At 39.1% G+C, this 19,299-nt stretch overlaps 1 protein-coding gene and 2 pseudogenes across 1 annotated transcript; 1 reads left to right on the plus strand and 2 right to left on the minus strand.

Moving 5' to 3' along the window:
* Positions 1-1,052: 1,052 nt before the first annotated feature.
* LOC119572471 lies at positions 1,053-2,142 on the minus strand (annotated as a pseudogene).
* Positions 2,143-4,670: 2,528 nt separating this feature from the next.
* On the minus strand, positions 4,671-5,856 carry LOC119598638 (cuticle protein 18.6-like). Its single transcript, XM_037948340.1, has 2 exons — positions 5,821-5,856; positions 4,671-5,387 (listed from the first exon to the last, which is right to left on the minus strand). Exons 1-2 carry the CDS (start codon positions 5,830-5,832, stop codon positions 4,953-4,955), a joined length of 447 nt encoding a protein of 148 aa, XP_037804268.1. The 5' UTR covers positions 5,833-5,856; the 3' UTR covers positions 4,671-4,952.
* An 8,462-nt stretch (positions 5,857-14,318) lies between these two features.
* LOC119572472 lies at positions 14,319-15,594 on the plus strand (annotated as a pseudogene).
* The last annotated feature ends 3,705 nt before the right edge of the window (positions 15,595-19,299 follow it).

A 19,299-nucleotide genomic window follows, 5' to 3' on the forward strand; every position in this document is an offset into this window, starting at 1 on the left:
TAGTTATTCATGCATATTATTGATATTCATATATTATTGTGTATGTAGTATTCACTATTATTATCATTATCATTATCATTATATAATATTATTCATATTATATGATGAATATGATGACGATGAATATGATGAATATGATGATGATGATGATGATTATCATTATTATTATCATTATCAATATCATTATTATTATTACCACCATTATCATTGTTATTGTTATTATCGCTAATTTATTAAAATTAATATGTATTAGCATTATGATTCATATTATTACAATTATCGCCGTTATTATCATTACTATCATTATTGTCTTGTTGTTAGTATTATTATGTTATTTTTATCATCAATATTGTTTGTGCTATTATAATTGTTATTGTTATTATTAGCAGTATTAGTATTATTATCATCATTATTACTGCTACTATTTTTATCATCATTATCATTATCAATATTATCAATGATATCATAATCATTATCATCATTATTACTAGTACAAATTTTATTAGTAATAAGACCGTGACGTCATCAAGGCTTCCCGCGTTTTTTTTCTATTTTTTTAGATTTACATTTAGGACAATTTCCGGCAAAATTAGTTATCACCTTGGAGTTTTTACAAGATACTAAAGATAAATTTTGTGAAGATGGATATCGCAATGGTCATTATATTTAATATCATTATTATTAGGATTACTGTTATTATTATTGCTAATGGTAAAAAGGTTAGCAGCAGTAGTAACTTCATCGTTATCATCGTACTATCATCCCTATCACTGGCAATACCATCTTCAAAAAGTCCATTAAGGTTCGACTTATCTATAAAAGATAGCATTACAGTTTCATTTTATTTATAAAAAAACGAAGACTATAAGGTCAAATGGCGGTGCTTCATAGACACTCTTCATGTGTATGGAATGACAACAAATCATATTTTAAATATTTTGAAGTAACCCAAGATCGGACCTGTATTATTTCGCCGCCGATGGTAATTTATCTTGATTTTGACGTATAGATACTACTGATTGGCCATTTGTTTAGAGAGGAAGAGGATCGAATCACCGTTGACTGTGTATATGTTGAAATGCGTGGTTATGCGTGGAGGAAATGGAGAGACTGGGGCGTGGAATGCTGAAGGATGAAGTTATTTGGCTTGCCTGTGGCCTTTGTGTGAGCTTTGAAGGTTGTGGCTTGAGTTCCAAAACTTCTTTGGTTCTGGATGTTTCTTGAGCAAGAAGCTGTTGGCAGAGCCTCCTGTGCATTGACGATGGATGGATTTTATTGATGTGGGTGGGGTGGGGGAGGTGGGTAGGAGGGGGCAAGGGCATGGTAGGAGGGAGCGGGGTAGTAGGAGGGGGCGGGGGCGTGGTAGGAGGGAGCGGGGTGGTAGGAGGGGGCGGGGGCGGGGTAGGAGGCCTCCCCCTCGTAGGCGACGTTGGCGACGTAGCCGTTGTCGTGATCGGCGCTGAATTCCACGATCTCGGTTCGGCCGTCGGGAAGAACCACTCTGTACGATCCGGAGGTGACGTGACCGTCGCTGGTCTGGGCGTGGGCGTAGTCGTTGCCCGAGTAGGGATCCCTGACGGCGTAGCTGAAGTCGAAGGGCATTCCTGGCTGTTTGTAGGTCGGGTGAGGAGGGCCGTAGACGGGAGGAGTGTCGGGACGGGGCACGGCCGAGGCCAGGGCCGTGAGGGCGACCACCACGAGGATCAACTGCAGGAGGGAGCAGGAATTCCAAGATAAAATCCACAATCTCGACGAACGCTACAAGAAAGGTATAGGAACGACAGGAACTTTGTAGGAAAACAGGAATTTCTCAAGGAAAGACACTTCCGATTTCTGGAATCCTGTTTTGATATAATCTGAAGATTTTTTTTTTTTTTTTGAATCAATAACAAAGAAGAAATGAATCTTGTGGCGAAATACTTAGTGCTTCCTTCTGCTGATGATAGATTAAAGAATTATACTACAAAGGTAAAATGTTACGGGGAATATCATGAAATAATGAGACTTGCGAAGGGACAGAAGGAATTGGGGGGAAGGAGGGATAGATGGCAATGAGAGAGGAGGAAGGAGAGACTTTTACTAGTTCGAAGGCCTGAAAAATATATGTATACTTTTCCGGAAGATACTCACTTTCGCAGACATGTTGGTGTTGGTCGTAGAGAAGCTGAGTGAGCTGTGATGTTCGGCAGAAGGAGGAAGACCCTTTTATACTCATTACTAGAAGGGAAACAGTGACGTCACTTTTACGAACACTGGATGCTGCAAAGGCAAATGACGTCGATAATGGCAACGTGAAAGCAGTTATAGAATAGTGAACACAGCCAAAAATTTGTTAGCTACAAAGTTACGATGTTTATGCTATTAAGTAGGTATTGATGATAAAAAAGCAAAAGCTAAATGCGGTCAAGATGGTTCTAGTCTTCAAGCAATACTGAAATGATGGAATTATTTACGATAATAGATCAGCAGACATACTTCTGATGTCGAGAACAGTAATACCATTAACAGTATTTGCAAAATTAAAGATCTACCACTGCTGCTATTGACTGATGACAATGCTGATAACTTTCTTGATAGTGATGATGATAATTATCATAATGCTGATAATGATTGTGGTAGGAATAATGATAATCATGATGATAATGACAATCGTAACAATAATAATGGTAATAATGACAATAACAACAATAACAATGATAATGAATTTGATAGCAATTAATGATAATAAGGGCAATAACAATGATAATAATAACAATTCGCGAGACAGTCATATTTTTGTGTTTTGCATTAACTATTAATCCTGATCAGATGCAAGTATTGATGCACAGATTGATAGAATCAGAATTAAAACGAGGCTATTTTCTCAGGATAAGAATGTCTGGTGGTTCGCCTGCACCTTTCTGCGTCGACTTGACTTAGCATAATAATGATAATGATAATGGCAATGATGATGATACTAGCAGTGATAATGATGATAATAATAGTAATTCTATTAACAATAATAATGAGAATAGATTGATGTTGTTACTAAAGATAATAATAATAATTATAATAATACTGATAATGATACTGATAATTGTGATAGTAATGATAATGTCAATAATCACAGAAATACCGATAGAAATATGCTACTACTAGTAATAATAATGATAATGATAACAACAATAATAACAATAATAATAGTGATAATAATCACAATGATAATAAAAGTAACTTCATTATCTTTATCACTAGTGTTATCATCTTTGTTATTATCATCCTGACCATTGTCATCATTATTCTTGCGGTCAAATATCATTATCGTTATTACTATTATTATCATCATTATCATCATTATTGTCATTGCTATAATTTCTTATTGTTCTCATTATCATAATCATTCTCCTTATCATTAATATCGATCATCATTATCATTACCATGTCAATATTGAGCCTGAGATTGTTGTTTTAGGAAGAATCTCATTTGTATAAAAAACACATTTGATGTCAAAATCTGACTGGAGGAAGGAGGAAAAGAAGAAGACGAAGAAGTGAAAAAAGAGAAAAAAGAGAAGACGGAGAAGGCCGAAAAGAAGAATATGAGGAAAAGGGGGGCGAAGAAAGGAGGAGGAGGAGGAGAGCAGGGAGAAGAAGGAAAAGAGGAGATTCCAAGCACTTTCGGGAAGGGTCTGATCCTTTCCTAATTCCGGCGCCAGAGAGCAGCTGCGGAGCGACAACGAGAGTGTTTGCGGTAAGCAAATATTCCTTCAGTAAGTGAGAAGCGGCACTGTAGTGAATAATTTTGGGAAATATTCCTTCAGTAAGTGAGAAGCGGCACTGTAGTGTATAATTTTGGGATCTTGAATCATTATACTAATAAAGTAATCGTTTTCTCCGTTCTGAAAAGCATCGAACGTTTTCCGCGGGTTTTGTCAGCGTAAACGACCATGTTTCGTTCTCATTAGGTATTCGTATTATCGCCTTTTTATTTGTATTTTCGCTGAATTTGTTCTGGCTTGAATGTGAATACTATTTCAGTTTTGTGTATCTTATGAGTTCAGTCTTTTTTTCTTTCGATATCCATGTTTCATCGTCTGAAAGCCACCCAGTATGCCAGTCAAAATCCTCCAATCAGGAGCCAGATAAATCGCCTTCCCATGGTCGACAGCCAATGAAAATACTCCTTTTAAACAATTATAAACAATAATCGCCTAGCAACCTCAGATGGTTGCCTAAATCACTGCACTTCAGCAAATCATGTTTGAAACGGCTATATCTTTCCAGCTTGATAAATCTTATATCATTCATCCTCAGGTCCCTCAGAAAACGTCTGTCAGGAGAGCTCTCACGCAGCACGAGCCTCAGCTTCCTTGAGCTATTTGCAAGCGAAAGATTATATCTAAGATCCTCACTATCTGCATCTGACGCCAAGAGATCCATGTTGAGAGAAAACGAGTAATACTCAAAAATGAATGAACGAGGTATTGTGATAATAGATCTTGAAGAGAGAAAGGGAATAGGAAGGAAGGGAAGAATATGTGTTTGTCGGTGTTTGAAGCGGACGTCCAGCCACACAAGAGGTCAGTTAATCTTAGTTAAAGGAAATAAATCAAAATTACAAAAGGCATTCAGAAAGACAGAGAAAGAAGCAAAGGTGTGTGTGCGGTTATAATGTAATTAGAAAAAGAAAATTAATCGAGTAACTTTTATTAACAAGAATAGAATACAGAGACTAAACGACGCCTCACTTGTGTAAGCATAAACAGGACGAGTAAGCCAATGTTAAGATAAATTTCCTTGTGGAAATAATGAGGCACCTACTGCTGAAGCACAGGAAGCACCTTGGTTTACCCTGTGACCGTTGCGTGAATTTTCATGTGGCTTGAGCTTGGAAAGTCCTTCCTTTGGCGTTGGATATTTCTTGAGCAAGGAGCTTTTGGCAGAGCCGCCTATGCGCTGAGGATGGATGGGATCTATTGATGTGGGTGGGGTGGGGGAGGTGGATAGGAAGTGGGTGGTGGGTAGGAGGGAGGGGGGGCGTGATAGGAGGGAGCGGGGGCGTGGTAGGAGGGAGCGGGGTGGTAGGAGGGGGCGGGGGAGGGGTAGGAGGCCTCCCCCTCGTAGGCAACGTTGGCGACGTAGCCGTTGTCGTGATCGGCGCTGAATTCCACGATCTCGGTTCGGCCGTCGGGAAGAGCCACTCTGTACGATCCGGAGGTGACGTGACCGTCGCTGGTCTGGGCGTGGGCGTAGTCGTTGCCCGAGTAGGGATCCCTGACGGCGTAGCTAAAGTCGAAGGGCATTCCTGGCTGCTTGTAGGTCGGGTGAGGAGGGCCGTAGACGGGAGGAGTGTCGGGACGGGGGACGGCGGAGACCACGGCCGTGAGGGCGCCCACCACGAGGATCAGCTGCGCGAGGGAGCAGAGAATTCAGAGCTAAAATTCACACGAGGAACAGGAGCCTCGTAGGAAAGCACAAATGTCCCGAAGGAAATCACTGTTATATGATCTCAAGTAATCTCTTGGAAACAAAAGGGAACTTTGAAGGAAGCAGACGTGATTAATGAGTATTTCAAAGGCAAAATGTTACGTAGAAGAATATGAAGCAACGGAGCTGAAGCACGGACAGAGATGAATGAGGAGCAGGGGGGATGGATGGAAAGAGAGAGAGAGAGAGAGAGAGAGAGAGAGAGAGAGAGAGAGAGAGAGAGAGAGAGAGAGAGAGAGAGAGAGAGAGAGAGAGAGAGAGAGAGAGGGGGGGGGAGAAAGAGAGAGGGTGGGAGGGAGGGAAGAAGAAAGATTCACTAACTAGAAAGTCATTTTTAAACCGAAAGCTACTTACTTTCGCAGACATGTTAGTGTTGGTCGCAGAGGAGCTGAGTGAGCTGTGATGTTCGGCTGAAGGAGGAAGACCCTTTTATACTCATCATGGAAGTTGTGACGTCACTGTTACGAGCTGGATACTGAAAGGCAAATGACGTTGATGATAGTAACGTGAAAGCAGTTATAATTGTCAGATAATTTCAGCAAACACCTTTTTGCAACAAAGTTATGATGCTAAATAAATAATAATGATAAAATACAAGAGCTAAATGCGGCACAGATGGTACTAGTCTTCAGGCAATACTGAAATGATAAGAATATTTATGATATTAGATCACCAGACATACTTCTAATGCCGATAAGAGTAAGACCATTAAAAATGCTTGCAAGACCAGACATAAAGATCACGTTCTACCACTGCCGCTACTACAATGCTGATAATATTCTTGATGGTGATGATGATAATTATCATAATGCTGATAATGATTGTGGTGGGAATAATGATAATTACGATGATAATGACAATTGTAACAACAATAATGGTAATAATCAGAATAACAACAATAACTGATAATCTTATATCATCGATCCTCAGGTCCTCAAGATGCTGCGAAAGCGTCTGTCAGGAGAGATTTCACAAAACATGAGCATCAGCTTCCTGTGAGGAACAGCCAGAGCATCTTGTCTTGCAGCTGCTTTCTCTGCGATCAGCCAGTGCAAGCAGCACTGGCGAGGGTAAGTGCTTGCTGTTTCTTGTCAAGGTATTTGCAAGTAATTTGCAACTGACGCCTCCCCCTCCTCTCTCTCTCCCATTCACTCACCCTTGCTTCTTTTTCTCCCTCCTCTTCTCTCTCTTTCCCCCACTTACTCAACCTTGCTGCTCTTCCTCCCCCCCCCCCCCCATTATTACACTCCCGCACTCTTGCTGCTCTTCCTTCTCCTCCTTCTCCCCCCCCCCCACACACTCACTCACTCACTCACACTCCCATACATATTCGCTCCTCTTTCTCTTGCTCTATTTTCCTTTTTGGCCTATTTATGGCTCTCCCTGTCATTTTTTGCCTTCTCTTCCCTAATTTCTCCTTTCTGTTCATATTTCTGATCTGCAAATCTTTAGCGCTAATGTAGGATCGCCCAACACTTACATTTATTTATTTATTACTATTATTATTATTATTATTATTATTATTTATGTACACGTCTCTCAGGTAATATGGGCGTAAACGATGTACGATGTGTAGTCCAGAATAAGATCGTCCTGGCGAACATATAGATTTGTTTACTTAGTGATGTCGGGTATTTTAGAACCCCGAAGCTTCATGATACTAATCTGCCGCTTAGTTTTGCACTTTTTACTTTCGCGTTGTATTATAATTTAAATGTTATGTTATGTGAGTTCTGCTTTCGAGTTTTATTTTTTTTGTCATTTATTTTTGGTGATCCAAGGCCAAGTATTTTTTTTTTTTGTGTGTGTGTTCTTGTAGTTGATAATTATTAAGTTTCGTGGCACATTTTTACTACAATTAATCAGGGCAGTTTCGATGTATTTTAGTATCTCTTTTTTTGAGCTTGATTATTAGTATTGTCTTTTTTTTTGTTCACCTCTTAGCGTTTTTACGATATCTTTTTGATAGACATTTTTATGCTATAAATATTTTTATCTATATTTTCTTTTACTTTTATGATATATATGTATATATATTTATATATATATATATATGCATACATACATAGATACATAATACATACATACATACATAATATATATATATATATATATATATATATATATATATATATATATTTTTTTTTTTTTTTTTTTTTTTTTTTTTTTTTTTTTTTTTTTAATGAAAGGGCCTATCCTGACCCTTATCCCTTTCATCCCGCTTCACGGGGCGTGGCCACTTTGGCGGTGTGACAAAAGGGCTCCTCGCACGGACGCCTACATCAGCCACACAAGAGGTCAGTGATAGAATCTTAATTAAAGGAAATAAAGGAAAATAACAAAGGAAATTCAGAGTGACAGAAAAGAAGAAGAAGAAGAAGAGGCATGTGCGGTTACAGTGTACTTAAAAAAATGTTTTCATCGGGTAACTTTTATTTCCAAGAGTAAATTACAGCGACAAGAAGACGCCTCACCTTTGAAAGCAAAAACGAGACGAGCCAGCAAGATGGTGCCATTGATTTCCACGTGGAGGTAAAGAGGCACGCACTGTTGGAGCGTGGCAAGCGCCTTCGCTTGCCTCGTGACTTTTGCATGAGCTTTGATGGTGTGGCATGAGCTTGGAAAGTCCTTCCTTTGGCGGTGGATATTCCGTGAGCAGGGAGCTTTTGGCTGAGCCGCCTGTGCGTTGAGGATTAATCGGTTTTATTGATCTGAGCCGTAGTTAACAGGCACATTGTACGATCCAGATCCGCCGCTGGTCTGGGCGTGGGCGTAGTCGCTGCCCAAGTCACTGAGGGCGTAGCCAGGATTGAAGGGCACTCCTGGTTGGTTGCAGGTCGGAGGAACGCCGTAGACAGGAGGAAAGTAAGGGCGGGGCAGTTCAGTTGCAGAAAATCCCTTTTTATACAATATAAAGACATCTTTTGGAAACAACAGCAAAAAAGGGCATATTGATGGAACAAATGCAGCGACTGAATCTTGTGGCAGAATATTTGGTGCTTTTGGCTGAGTGCCTGCTTTTACTATCACTGACGGTCCAATTACTTGGCTCAAAGATTGATGAAAGGTATTACAACGCCACAATATTACATGCAAGAGGACAAGGAGGAGGGATATGATAATGGTAATAACAGCAATAATAATAATAATAATAATAATAATAATGATGATAGTAATAATGATAATAATAATTATTATAATGAATATAATGATAATAATGATAATGATAATAATAATGATAATAATAATAATAATAATAATAATAGTAATAATAATAAAAATAATAATATTGATAACAATGATGTCAATAATGATGACAGCAGTAGCAGTAAAATAAAAAATGATGATGATAATAGTAATAATGATGATATGAGTAATAATGATGGTACTCTTAAAATAATAATGATATTAGTAGTAGTGTTAAATGTAATAAAAATAATGATGATAAAGAAAATAATAATAATGATAATTAATCAATGATGATGATAGTAATAGTAATGATGATAATAATGTAATAATAATAGTAATACTAATGATAATAGTAAAAATGATAATGATAAAGATGATAGCAAAAAAAAAAAAAAAAAAAAAAAAAAATAATTAATAATAACTGTTAATTATGACATTGATGATAATGATAATAACAAAAAATGGCTGTTACTACTAATGGTGATAAGCAAAATGATAATGATAATGATAATAGTAATGATAATCATCATTATCAACATTGTTAACATTATTACTATAATCATAGCAAGAGTAATAGCGGTAATAATAAACAATACACTAATAATGCTTGTGGAGAAAAAGCAATGGCGAAAAAGAAGATTCAGGAGAAAAGAAAAATGAAGAAGAGAAGATTAGGAATGAAGACGAAGGAAGGAGAAGAGAAAGAAGAAGAAGAAAAAATAAACAAGAAATAAAAAGGAGATGAGGAAAAGGGAAAAAAATGAATAAACAAGAAGAAAAATTAGAAGAGAAAAAAGAAAAAAGAGGAAAAAAACTAATAGAGAAGAAACAAGAAGAAAAAGAAAAGAAGAAAACAAGAAGATAAGGAAGAGGAAGAAGAAAAATACACACACACAGAGGGAGAGAGAGAGAGAGAGAGAGAGAGAGAGAGAGAGAGAGAGAGAGAGAGAGAGAGAGAGAGAGAGAGAGAGAGAGAGAGAGAGAGAGAGAGAAAGAGAGGGCGCCCACCTCGAGGATCAACTGCGGGAGATGAGGCTAATCAATCTCATCGTAAACTTGCTAGAAACGCAAAAATAAAAGTATATGACGTAAAAATCTGAAAACAACAATTTTTTAGTAGCAGACGGAGAGACTAAAGGAAAACTACTAAGTCTCATGCAGATGTTGGTCGCGGAGGAGCTAGGCGAGTTGTGGTAGTCAGTTAGGGGAAGAAACTCTTTATATACTGGCTGTCAAAATGGAAATTTTGAAGTTTTTTATGATTAGTGGTTTTGGCGACAACGGATGGAAACCTAAAGATGCTAATATAAATAACTCTGACGAATAGGAAAATTAAAAGCTTTCTTATAAATGACGTTAACAATAATGACGTTTGATATAATTTCAATGGCAATTGTGTTCGCAATATTCCAAATATGATACAAGCAGAATATGGCAGAAAAAAAGTGCAAACTGTCAAAATTATTGGCATTATCTTATTCTTAATACCAGTATTCTTTAGAAAGGCATTGCTATTACAAAACTGCTTTCATATTCCATTATTAAAGTCATATGCCTTTGCAGTATCCACTGTATCATTATCGTGATGAATATATAAGGGGGTTCCTCCTGCAGCCGAGCACTACAGTTCACTTAACTCCTCTGCGATCAACACCAGCATGTGTGCGAAAGTGAGTAACTTCAGGGAAAAAAACTTTCATGCTATTAAATCTCTCTCTCTCTGTCTATTTATCTACCCATCTACTTGCCTATTCATTCATCTCTCCCTCTCTCTCTCTCTACTCTGTCCCCTTTGCCGTATTTCTCCACATAACATTTTGCCATTGCAGCATCGTTCAGTATCATCGCCAAAATGAGACTGTCAGTGGTGTAGTAACAGGGCATACTCATCAGTACGAGGTATAAGTTTCTGTCACTGCTTCTGGTCCTTTAAATTAGACTTTTTCCCTCCAAAATCTTCACTCCTGCAAAGTATTCTTCGTCCTTATTCATTCGAATTTCTTCTTGGGATTCCCTGTTCCTTTCTGCAGTTGATCCTCGTGGTGGTCGCCCTCGCGGCTGTGGCCTCGGCCGTGCCCCGTCCCGACACTCCTCCCGTCTACGGCGCTCCTCCTCCGACCTACAAGCAGCCAGGAATGCCCTTCGACTTCAGCTACGCCGTCAGGGATCCCTACTCGGGCAACGACTACGCCCACGCCCAGACCAGCGACGGTCACGTCACCTCCGGATCGTACAGCGTGGCTCTTCCCGACGGCCGAACCGAGATCGTGGAATTCAACGCCGATCACGACAACGGCTACGTCGCCAACGTCGCTTACGAGGGGGAGGCCTCCTACCCCGCCCCCGCCCCCTCCTACCATCCCACTCCCTCCTACCACGCCCCTGCCCCCTCCTACCACGCCCCCCCTCCCTCCTACCCACCACCAACTTCCTACTCACCTCCCCCAGCCCACCCACACCAATAAATCCCATCCATCGTCAACGCAGAGGCGGCTCTGAAAATGCTCTTATATCGTGAAATATCCAACACCAAATGGTCTTTCCACCATCAAAACACAAAAGTCTCTGTGCAGGCTACATTTCTTCCCGTGCTTTATCAGTATGCGCCCCATTACCTGAACATCCATTGCAATATTTGTTAACTTCCTCGCCCACACGTCTTGCCCACGTTTTCATAAGTGAGCCAGTGTCAGTGAACTCTTTAGTAATTCAATTTTACTTGTTATGAATAAAAGCAGATCAGTGAAACCGTCTCATTTTCATTAGAAAGCCTAACCTGTTACCTTTGTATTTCTTTCTCACCTGAGTTTCTTTGTTGTTTCCGTTTATTTCTGTTAATTCTCCCAATGACCTTGTGCGCGGTTTGGACGTCCTCTTTAAGCGTTAACAAAGACAGGTTTTCCTCCCTTTCCTATTATCATATTTCATCTTTGTTCGACGCCTCATCCATACCACTTACTTATCTTACAAGAGTCCAGCTGTAAGATAAGATGGTCTAGTCGTCCCTCACTTGAAATGTGTATTATGTGTGAAAATTTTCCTGACAGGTTGTAGCTGAGGGAGGCGGAGGGGACTTCTAGAGAGACATCCCGTCGCTGGATGTCAAACCTATCAAGTTGGGAAGGAATACCCGTTTTGAAAATTTGTTGAACTGTAATAATTTCTTAAAAAAATAAATAATTGTCTTAAAGAAGTTTTCTTATTGGCTGCGAGGGAAAGGGGTGAGAGAAAGCCAAAAGTGTGCTGCATTTTGGGCGTGTGTGTAATTATAGAAGGGAGATGACGTAGGTATTGCATCTGCGTTGTGAGAAAAAAATCATTAGATATTTCTCCTTCCTTACGAAAGTAAATCGGATAGGTTCAGCGTCATGATCAGTAACAGTCTTTACTCGCAGTGAATTTCCTGGTTGAAGTAAAAGATCGGTGGATCTTATATGCATTTGAGGCAAGTCCGCACTATGGATGTTTCTACAATACACGCACAAAGTTTAAACGTGGAAAGGAAAGTAAAGACGCACGGTCCATTTGATCATCACGGGGCCGCGTGCGTTAACCAACACCAAGAATAAACAGTAAATACAGAATACACAATTTAAAAAACCCTAGGTCGGCGTCCGGATCTTGGGAAGTGCTGCGCAGGAGTCGCGAGTGCAGGCGACGAATAACGCCAGGGGACTTGTTTAAAAATATATAAAAACGTGAAAAAGGAGCCAAAGCAGGAGTTCAAACACTCAAGAGAAGAGTAAATAAAAATTCAGACTGAGGTTGGATAAGTAAGATGGAGGATCCTTTGGAGGTACGGATCCTCGAGTAGCTCTCGAAGACGAACTTTTACATAAAAAGTAAGTGGCAGACTAAGAGGCACAGATCCGACGGCCGAGTGAATAATTTATTTTTTAATTTTATTATTATTATTATTATTATTACTTTTATTATTATTATGATGATGATGATGACGATGACGATTGCGACGGCGCGGCGCCGCACGCAGCCGGACACTACAATTTATGCTTCTTGAGGAAAGGATTTTAACTGTGGTATGCCGGATGGCTTTCTGACGATAAAACATTGATATTAAAAAGAAAAAAAGAAAGCAAAGCACGTAGAATGTACACAAATGAAATATTATCCACACTCAAAGTGGAGCAAAGAAAACGCAAACACTCCAACAAAAGGGGAGATAAAAGACATTCATCCTTGCCCTAATGATACCGGACTGGAGGAACGAAACAAGGCCGTTTACGCAGATAAAACCCACGGACAAGATTGGATACTTTTCGAAACAGTGAAAATGAATATTTTACTTAAATATCAATGTACAATATCAAAGACAGTTCGCTACAATATGGTTTCTCACAGCTGCTCACCACAAACATTCATCGTTCTGCAGCTGTTTTCACACAGATTTAGAACGAGGATCAAACCCTTCTTGAAAGTGCTAAACAGCCTTCCTTCCTCCTTCTCTTGTTTCTCATTTTTTTTTCTTTCTTTGATTTTCTCCTTCCAATCAGATTTTGATATCAAGTTTGCACATTTTGGGTTCTTCCTATAATTACAGAGGATGATGAGGATGATAATAACGACTGATAATCATGGTAATTATTATAATAATAACAATGATAATAAGGTTAATTATTATAATGATGATGACAATAATAATAATAATGATAGTATTGATGATGACAATAATGGAAAGGATGATGATAACAAAATAATGATGACAATGATGATATAATAATAATAATAATAATAATAATAATAATAATAATAATGATAATAATTATTATTATTATTGTTATTATTATTACAGTCCGCAGTTAGGAGTGATGCGGGATGCAATAATAATAATGACAATAGATCCACATAGATCCAGGTGACGTAGCAATCATGAGGATTATTGATGATGGTGGTGGTGGTGATGATGGTGGTGGTCGTGATGATGGTGGTGGTGGTGATGATGGTGGTGTCGATGGTGATTGTGGTGATGGTGGTGGTGATGCGGTGGTGGTGTGGTGGTGATGACGGTGTGGTGGTGATGATGGTGTCGATGGTGATTGATGGTGGTGGTGATTGCGGTGATGTTGGTTGTGATGATGGTGGTAGTGAGGATGGTGGTGGTGATGATAAAGATGATAATAACAATTCTAATACTAATAATAGTGATAATGATAATGATTGTGATAATAATAACAATTTATAATGTAAATAATAATTATAATTATAAAACAACAGCAAATCAGCAATAATAATAATGATAATGACGTTAATAATGATAATTATGATGACGGAGATAATAATAATGATAATAATAATAATAATAATAATAATAATAATAACAATAATAACGATATAATAATAATAAAAAAAAAATAATGATAATATATAATTCTGTCATTTCAGGATCACTTGATGACCATAACCATTCTTAGCGTATTTTGTTTTGGTATCATTGATACCTACTTTATCACTTTAGCATCATCGCTTTGTTGTTTACATTATTTGACACTGTATAACTGCTTTCGCGTTACTATCATCAACGTCATTTGCCTTTGCAGTATTCAGTGCTCGTAACAGTGACGTCACAACTTCCATGACGAGTATAAAAGGGTCTTCCTCCTTCAGCCGGACATCACAGCTCACTCAGCCCCTCTGCGACCAACACCATGTCTGCGAAAGTGAGCAGCTTTTAGAATATATATATATATATATTTATATATATATATATATATATATATATATATATATATGTATATATACATATATATATATATATACATATATATATACATACATATATATATATATATATATATATATACATACATATATATATATATATATATATATATATATATATATATATATATATATATATAATTGTACATTTTTAGGTTCTCGAGCTATCAGAACTCTTACTCTCGTGCCATCCACCCCCCTTCGCTCCATATCCCTGTCCCTTCTTCAAATTCTCTATTTCATAATCTGTGTAATATTTTGACTTCGTAATGCCATTTATCAACAAAATAAGTAGACCATCGGTGATGTGGTGACAAGACGTACTGAACCAGAAGCACTAAGTATTCCGCCATGAGATTTATTGATTCACTCATTTTTCTGTATTATTGATTCGAAAAGATTTCTTCAGATTATATCAAAGGGGGATTCCTGATATCGTAGTGTCCTTCCTTGGGAAATTCCTGTTTTCTTACAAAGTTCCTATGCCTCTCTTGTGGCGTTCGTCGAGGTGCGGATTTTATTTTGGAATTCTCTGTTCCCTTCCGCAGCTGATCCTCGTGGTGGGCGCCCTCGCGGCCCTGGCCTCCGCCGTGCCCCGTCCCGACACTCCTCCCGTCTACGGCGCTCCTCCTCCCGTCTACGGCGCTCCTCCTCCGACCTACAAGCAGCCAGGAATGCCCTTCGACTTCAGCTACGCCGTCAGAGATCCCTACTCGGGCAACGACTACGCCCATCAGGAGACCAGCGACGGTCACGTGACCTCCGGATCGTACAGAGTGGTTCTTCCCGACGGCCGAACCGAGATCGTGGAATTCAACGCCGATCACGACAACGGCTACGTCGCCAACGTCGCCTACGAGGGGGAGGCCTCCTACCCCGCCCCCGCCCCCTCCTACCACCCCGCTCCCTCCTACCACGCCCCCGCTCCCTCCTACCACGCCCCTCCTCCCTCCTACCCACCACCCACTTCCTACCCACCTCCCCCACCCCATCCACACCAATAAAACCCATCCATCGTCAACGCACAGGCGGCTCTGCCAAAAGCATCTTGCTCATGGAATATCCAGAACTAAAGTCACAATGAAACTCCCACCAAAGTCCAAGTGCAAGCTAAAGTGCTTCTCGTGGTTCAACAGGACGCTCCTCATTACCTCCACATGGACCTCCATTGCAATGTTTGTTGCTTCCTTCGCCCACATGTAATGTTCATATTTTCACTGGCGAGGCAGCCGTGTCAGTGAGCTTTTTAGTCAATGTATTTTACTGTTATAAATAAAAAGAGGTCAACAAAACAATTTCCATTTCACTGGAAAACTTAACCTCACATGCAGATGCAATCCCTCTACTAAATTTTTGCTGCTTCTGTATTACTTTCTCTCCTATCTAAGATTCTTTCGTTGTTGCTCTTTATTTCTGATTCTCCCAACGACCCTGTGCGTGGCTGGACGTCCACTTCAAGCTTCAACAAATTCCGTTCTTTTCTCTTGTTATATTTTATCTTTTATTTTCTACTTATTTTCTTCTTAGTCGACGCCGCACCGGAAGGGATGATTCAGTCTTGAGGGGATGATCGTTCGTTAAGAGGTTCTGGCTGTTCCTCACAGAAAATGAGAATTAGAGATGTGTGGAATTTCTCCTGACATTTTTGTAGCTGAGGGGGGGGGGGCGTCTGGAGAGACACCCCGTCGATGTTTGTAAAATGTATCAGGTTGAAAAGAAGTAGCCGTTTCAAAAATGATTTTTGAAATGCAGTAATATCCTAAACGGCCACTGTTTAAGATTTTTGTTTTTTATTGACTGTGGACTCATTTGTTTCTGGTAAGAATTTTACTGTGGTATACTTGGTGGCTCTCAGGCATTATACCATGAATATCAAAAAAAGGAGATAGCTAACGAACTAGAATGCACCACAAAGGAGACGTAAACACTAGCGGTGGGCGTAATCGATTACATGGATTACAGCGTGAAATTTCTCGATTATAATTTCAAGTAATCTATTACCAAACGATTACTCCCAGAGCCAGGGTTGAGTTGAGGATCGTCTCAATATATTTCAAACTAACACTAACAATCTAAAACTCGTCATGACACTTTTTACTCAACAAGATAGTGTAAGTTATTTATCGTACGAATGCTTGGTTATGAAATAATGATTCTTTTTTTATTTATTAGAAAAAAAAACGCGCATATTTACTCGCTTTACTCCTTGAAGCCCGTTATCGCCCAGGTGTTTGGGTGGTGGAGTGGAGGGGGGGGGGGAGGGAAGGGGTTTCAACACACTCACACACACACACACAGAGGGGGGGGGGTAGAGAGAGAGAGAGAGAGAGAGAGAGAGAGAGAGAGAGAGAGAGGAGGGGGAGGAGGAAGAGGAGAGAGAGAGAAAGAGAGAGGAGGAGGAGGAGGAGGAGAAAGAGGAGAGAGAGAGAGAGAGAGAGGAGGGCGGGAGGAGGAGGAGGAGGAGGAGGAGGAGAAGGAGGAGGAGGAGGAGGAGGAAGAGAGAGAGAGAGAGAGAGGACGAGGAGGAGGAGGAGGAGAAAGAGAAAGAGAGAAGAGGTGGAGAAGGAGGAGGAGGAGGAGGAGGAGAGAGAGAGAAAATGAGAGAGAGAGAGGAAGAGAATAGACTACACTAAAAACAATAATATATACCTTATCCTGTACTAATACATCACTGCATAATCTATTTCTAGTTGAAAATAATCGATTACCGATCGCAAAAGTAATCGGAGTAATCGACTGCAAAAAAGATGAATATCGCCCATCACTAGGAAACACAACTAAATGGGTGATAGGAAGGCACTCATCTTGCCCTAATGATACCTGACTGGGAGAACGAAATAAGGTCGTTTACGCTGACAAAATCCGCGAACAGGTTTGATACTTTTAAGAGCGGTCAAAATGAATATATATTTGTATATTGATTTACAATATCAAAAATGGTTCGCTACAATATGGTTTCTCACAGCTGCTCACCACAAACATTCATCGTTCTGCAGCTGTTTTCAGACAGATTTAGAACGAGGATCAAACCCTTCTTGAAAGTGCTAAACAGCCTTTTCCTTCCTCCTTCTCTTGTTTCTCATTTTTTTTTCTTTCTTTGATTTTCTCCTTCCAATCAGATTTTGATATCAAGTTTGCACATTTTGGGTTCTTCCTATAATTACAGAGGATGATGAGGATGATAATAACGACTGATAATCATGGCAATTATTATAATAATAACAATGATAATAAGGTTAATTATTATAATGATGATGAAAAATAATAATAATAATGATAGTATTGATGATGACAATAATGGAAAGGATGATGATAACAAAATAATGATGACAATGATGATGATTAATAATAATAATAATTATAACAATAATAATAAATAATAATAATAATATATAATTATTATTATTATTATTATGTATCATTGTTATTATTATTATTATTACAGTCCACAGTTAGGAGTGATGCGGGATGCAATAATAATAATGACAATAGATCCACATAGATCCAGGTGACGGATTATTGATGATGGTGGTGGTGGTGGTCGTGATGATGGTGGTGGTGGTGGTGATGGTGGTGGTGATGGTGGTGTCGATGGTGATTGTGGTGATGGTGGTGGTGGTGATGACGGTGGTGATGATGGTGGTGATTACGGTGGTGGTGGTGGTGATGATGGTGATGTTGGTTGTGATGATGGCGGTGAGGATGGTGGTGGTGATGATAAAGATGATAATATCAATTCTAATACTAATAATAGTGATAATGATAATAATTGTGATAATAACAATTTATAATGTAAATAATAATTATAATTATAAAATAACAGCAAATCAGCAATAATAATAATGATAATGACGTTAATAATGATAATTATGATGACGGAGATAATAATAATAATAATAATAATAATAATAATAATAATATTAATAACAATAATAACGATATAATAATAATAGAAAAAAATAATGATAATATATATTCTGTCATTTCAGGATCACTTGATGACCATAACCATTTTTAGCGTATTTTGTTTTGGTATCATTGATACCTACTTTATCACTTTAGCATCATCGCTTTGTTGTTTACATTATTTGACACTGTATAACTGCTTTCGCGTTACTATCATCAACGTCATTTGCCTTTGCAGTATTCAGTGCTCGTAACAGTGACGTCACAACTTCCATGATGAGTATAAAAGGGTCTTCCTCCTTCAGCCGGACATCACAGCTCACTCAGCCCCTCTGCGACCAACACCATGTCTGCGAAAGTGAGCAGCTTTTAGAATATATATATATATATATATATATATATATATATATATATATATATATATATATATATATATATATAATTTAATTGTACATTTTTAGGTTCTCGAGCTATCAGAACTCTTACTCTCGTGCCATCCACCCCCCTTCGCTCCATATCCCTGTCCCTTCTTCAAATTCTCTATTTCATAATCTGTGTAATATTTTGACTTCGTAATGCCATTTATCAACAAAATAAGTAGACCATCGGTGATGTGGTGACAAGACGTACTTAACCAGAAGCACTAAGTATTCCGCCATGAGATTTATTGATTCACTCATTTTTCTGTATTATTGATTCGAAAAGATTTCTTCAGATTATATCAAAAGGGGATTCCTGAAATCGTGTTGTCCTTCCTTGGGAAATTCCTGTTTTCTTACAAAGTTCCTATGCCTCTCTTGTGGCGTTCGTCGAGGTGCGGATTTTATCTTGGAATTCCTGCTCCCTCCCGCAGCTGATCCTCGTGGTGGGCGCCCTCGCGGCCCTGGCCTCCGCCGTGCCCCGTCCCGACACTCCTCCCGTCTACGGCGCTCCTCCTCCGACCTACAAGCAGCCAGGAATGCCCTTTGACTTCAGCTACGCCGTCAGGGATCCCTACTCGGG

This window comes from Penaeus monodon, chromosome 4 (assembly GCF_015228065.2).
Source record: "Penaeus monodon isolate SGIC_2016 chromosome 4, NSTDA_Pmon_1, whole genome shotgun sequence".
Taxonomy (NCBI): Eukaryota; Metazoa; Arthropoda; class Malacostraca; order Decapoda; family Penaeidae; genus Penaeus; species Penaeus monodon.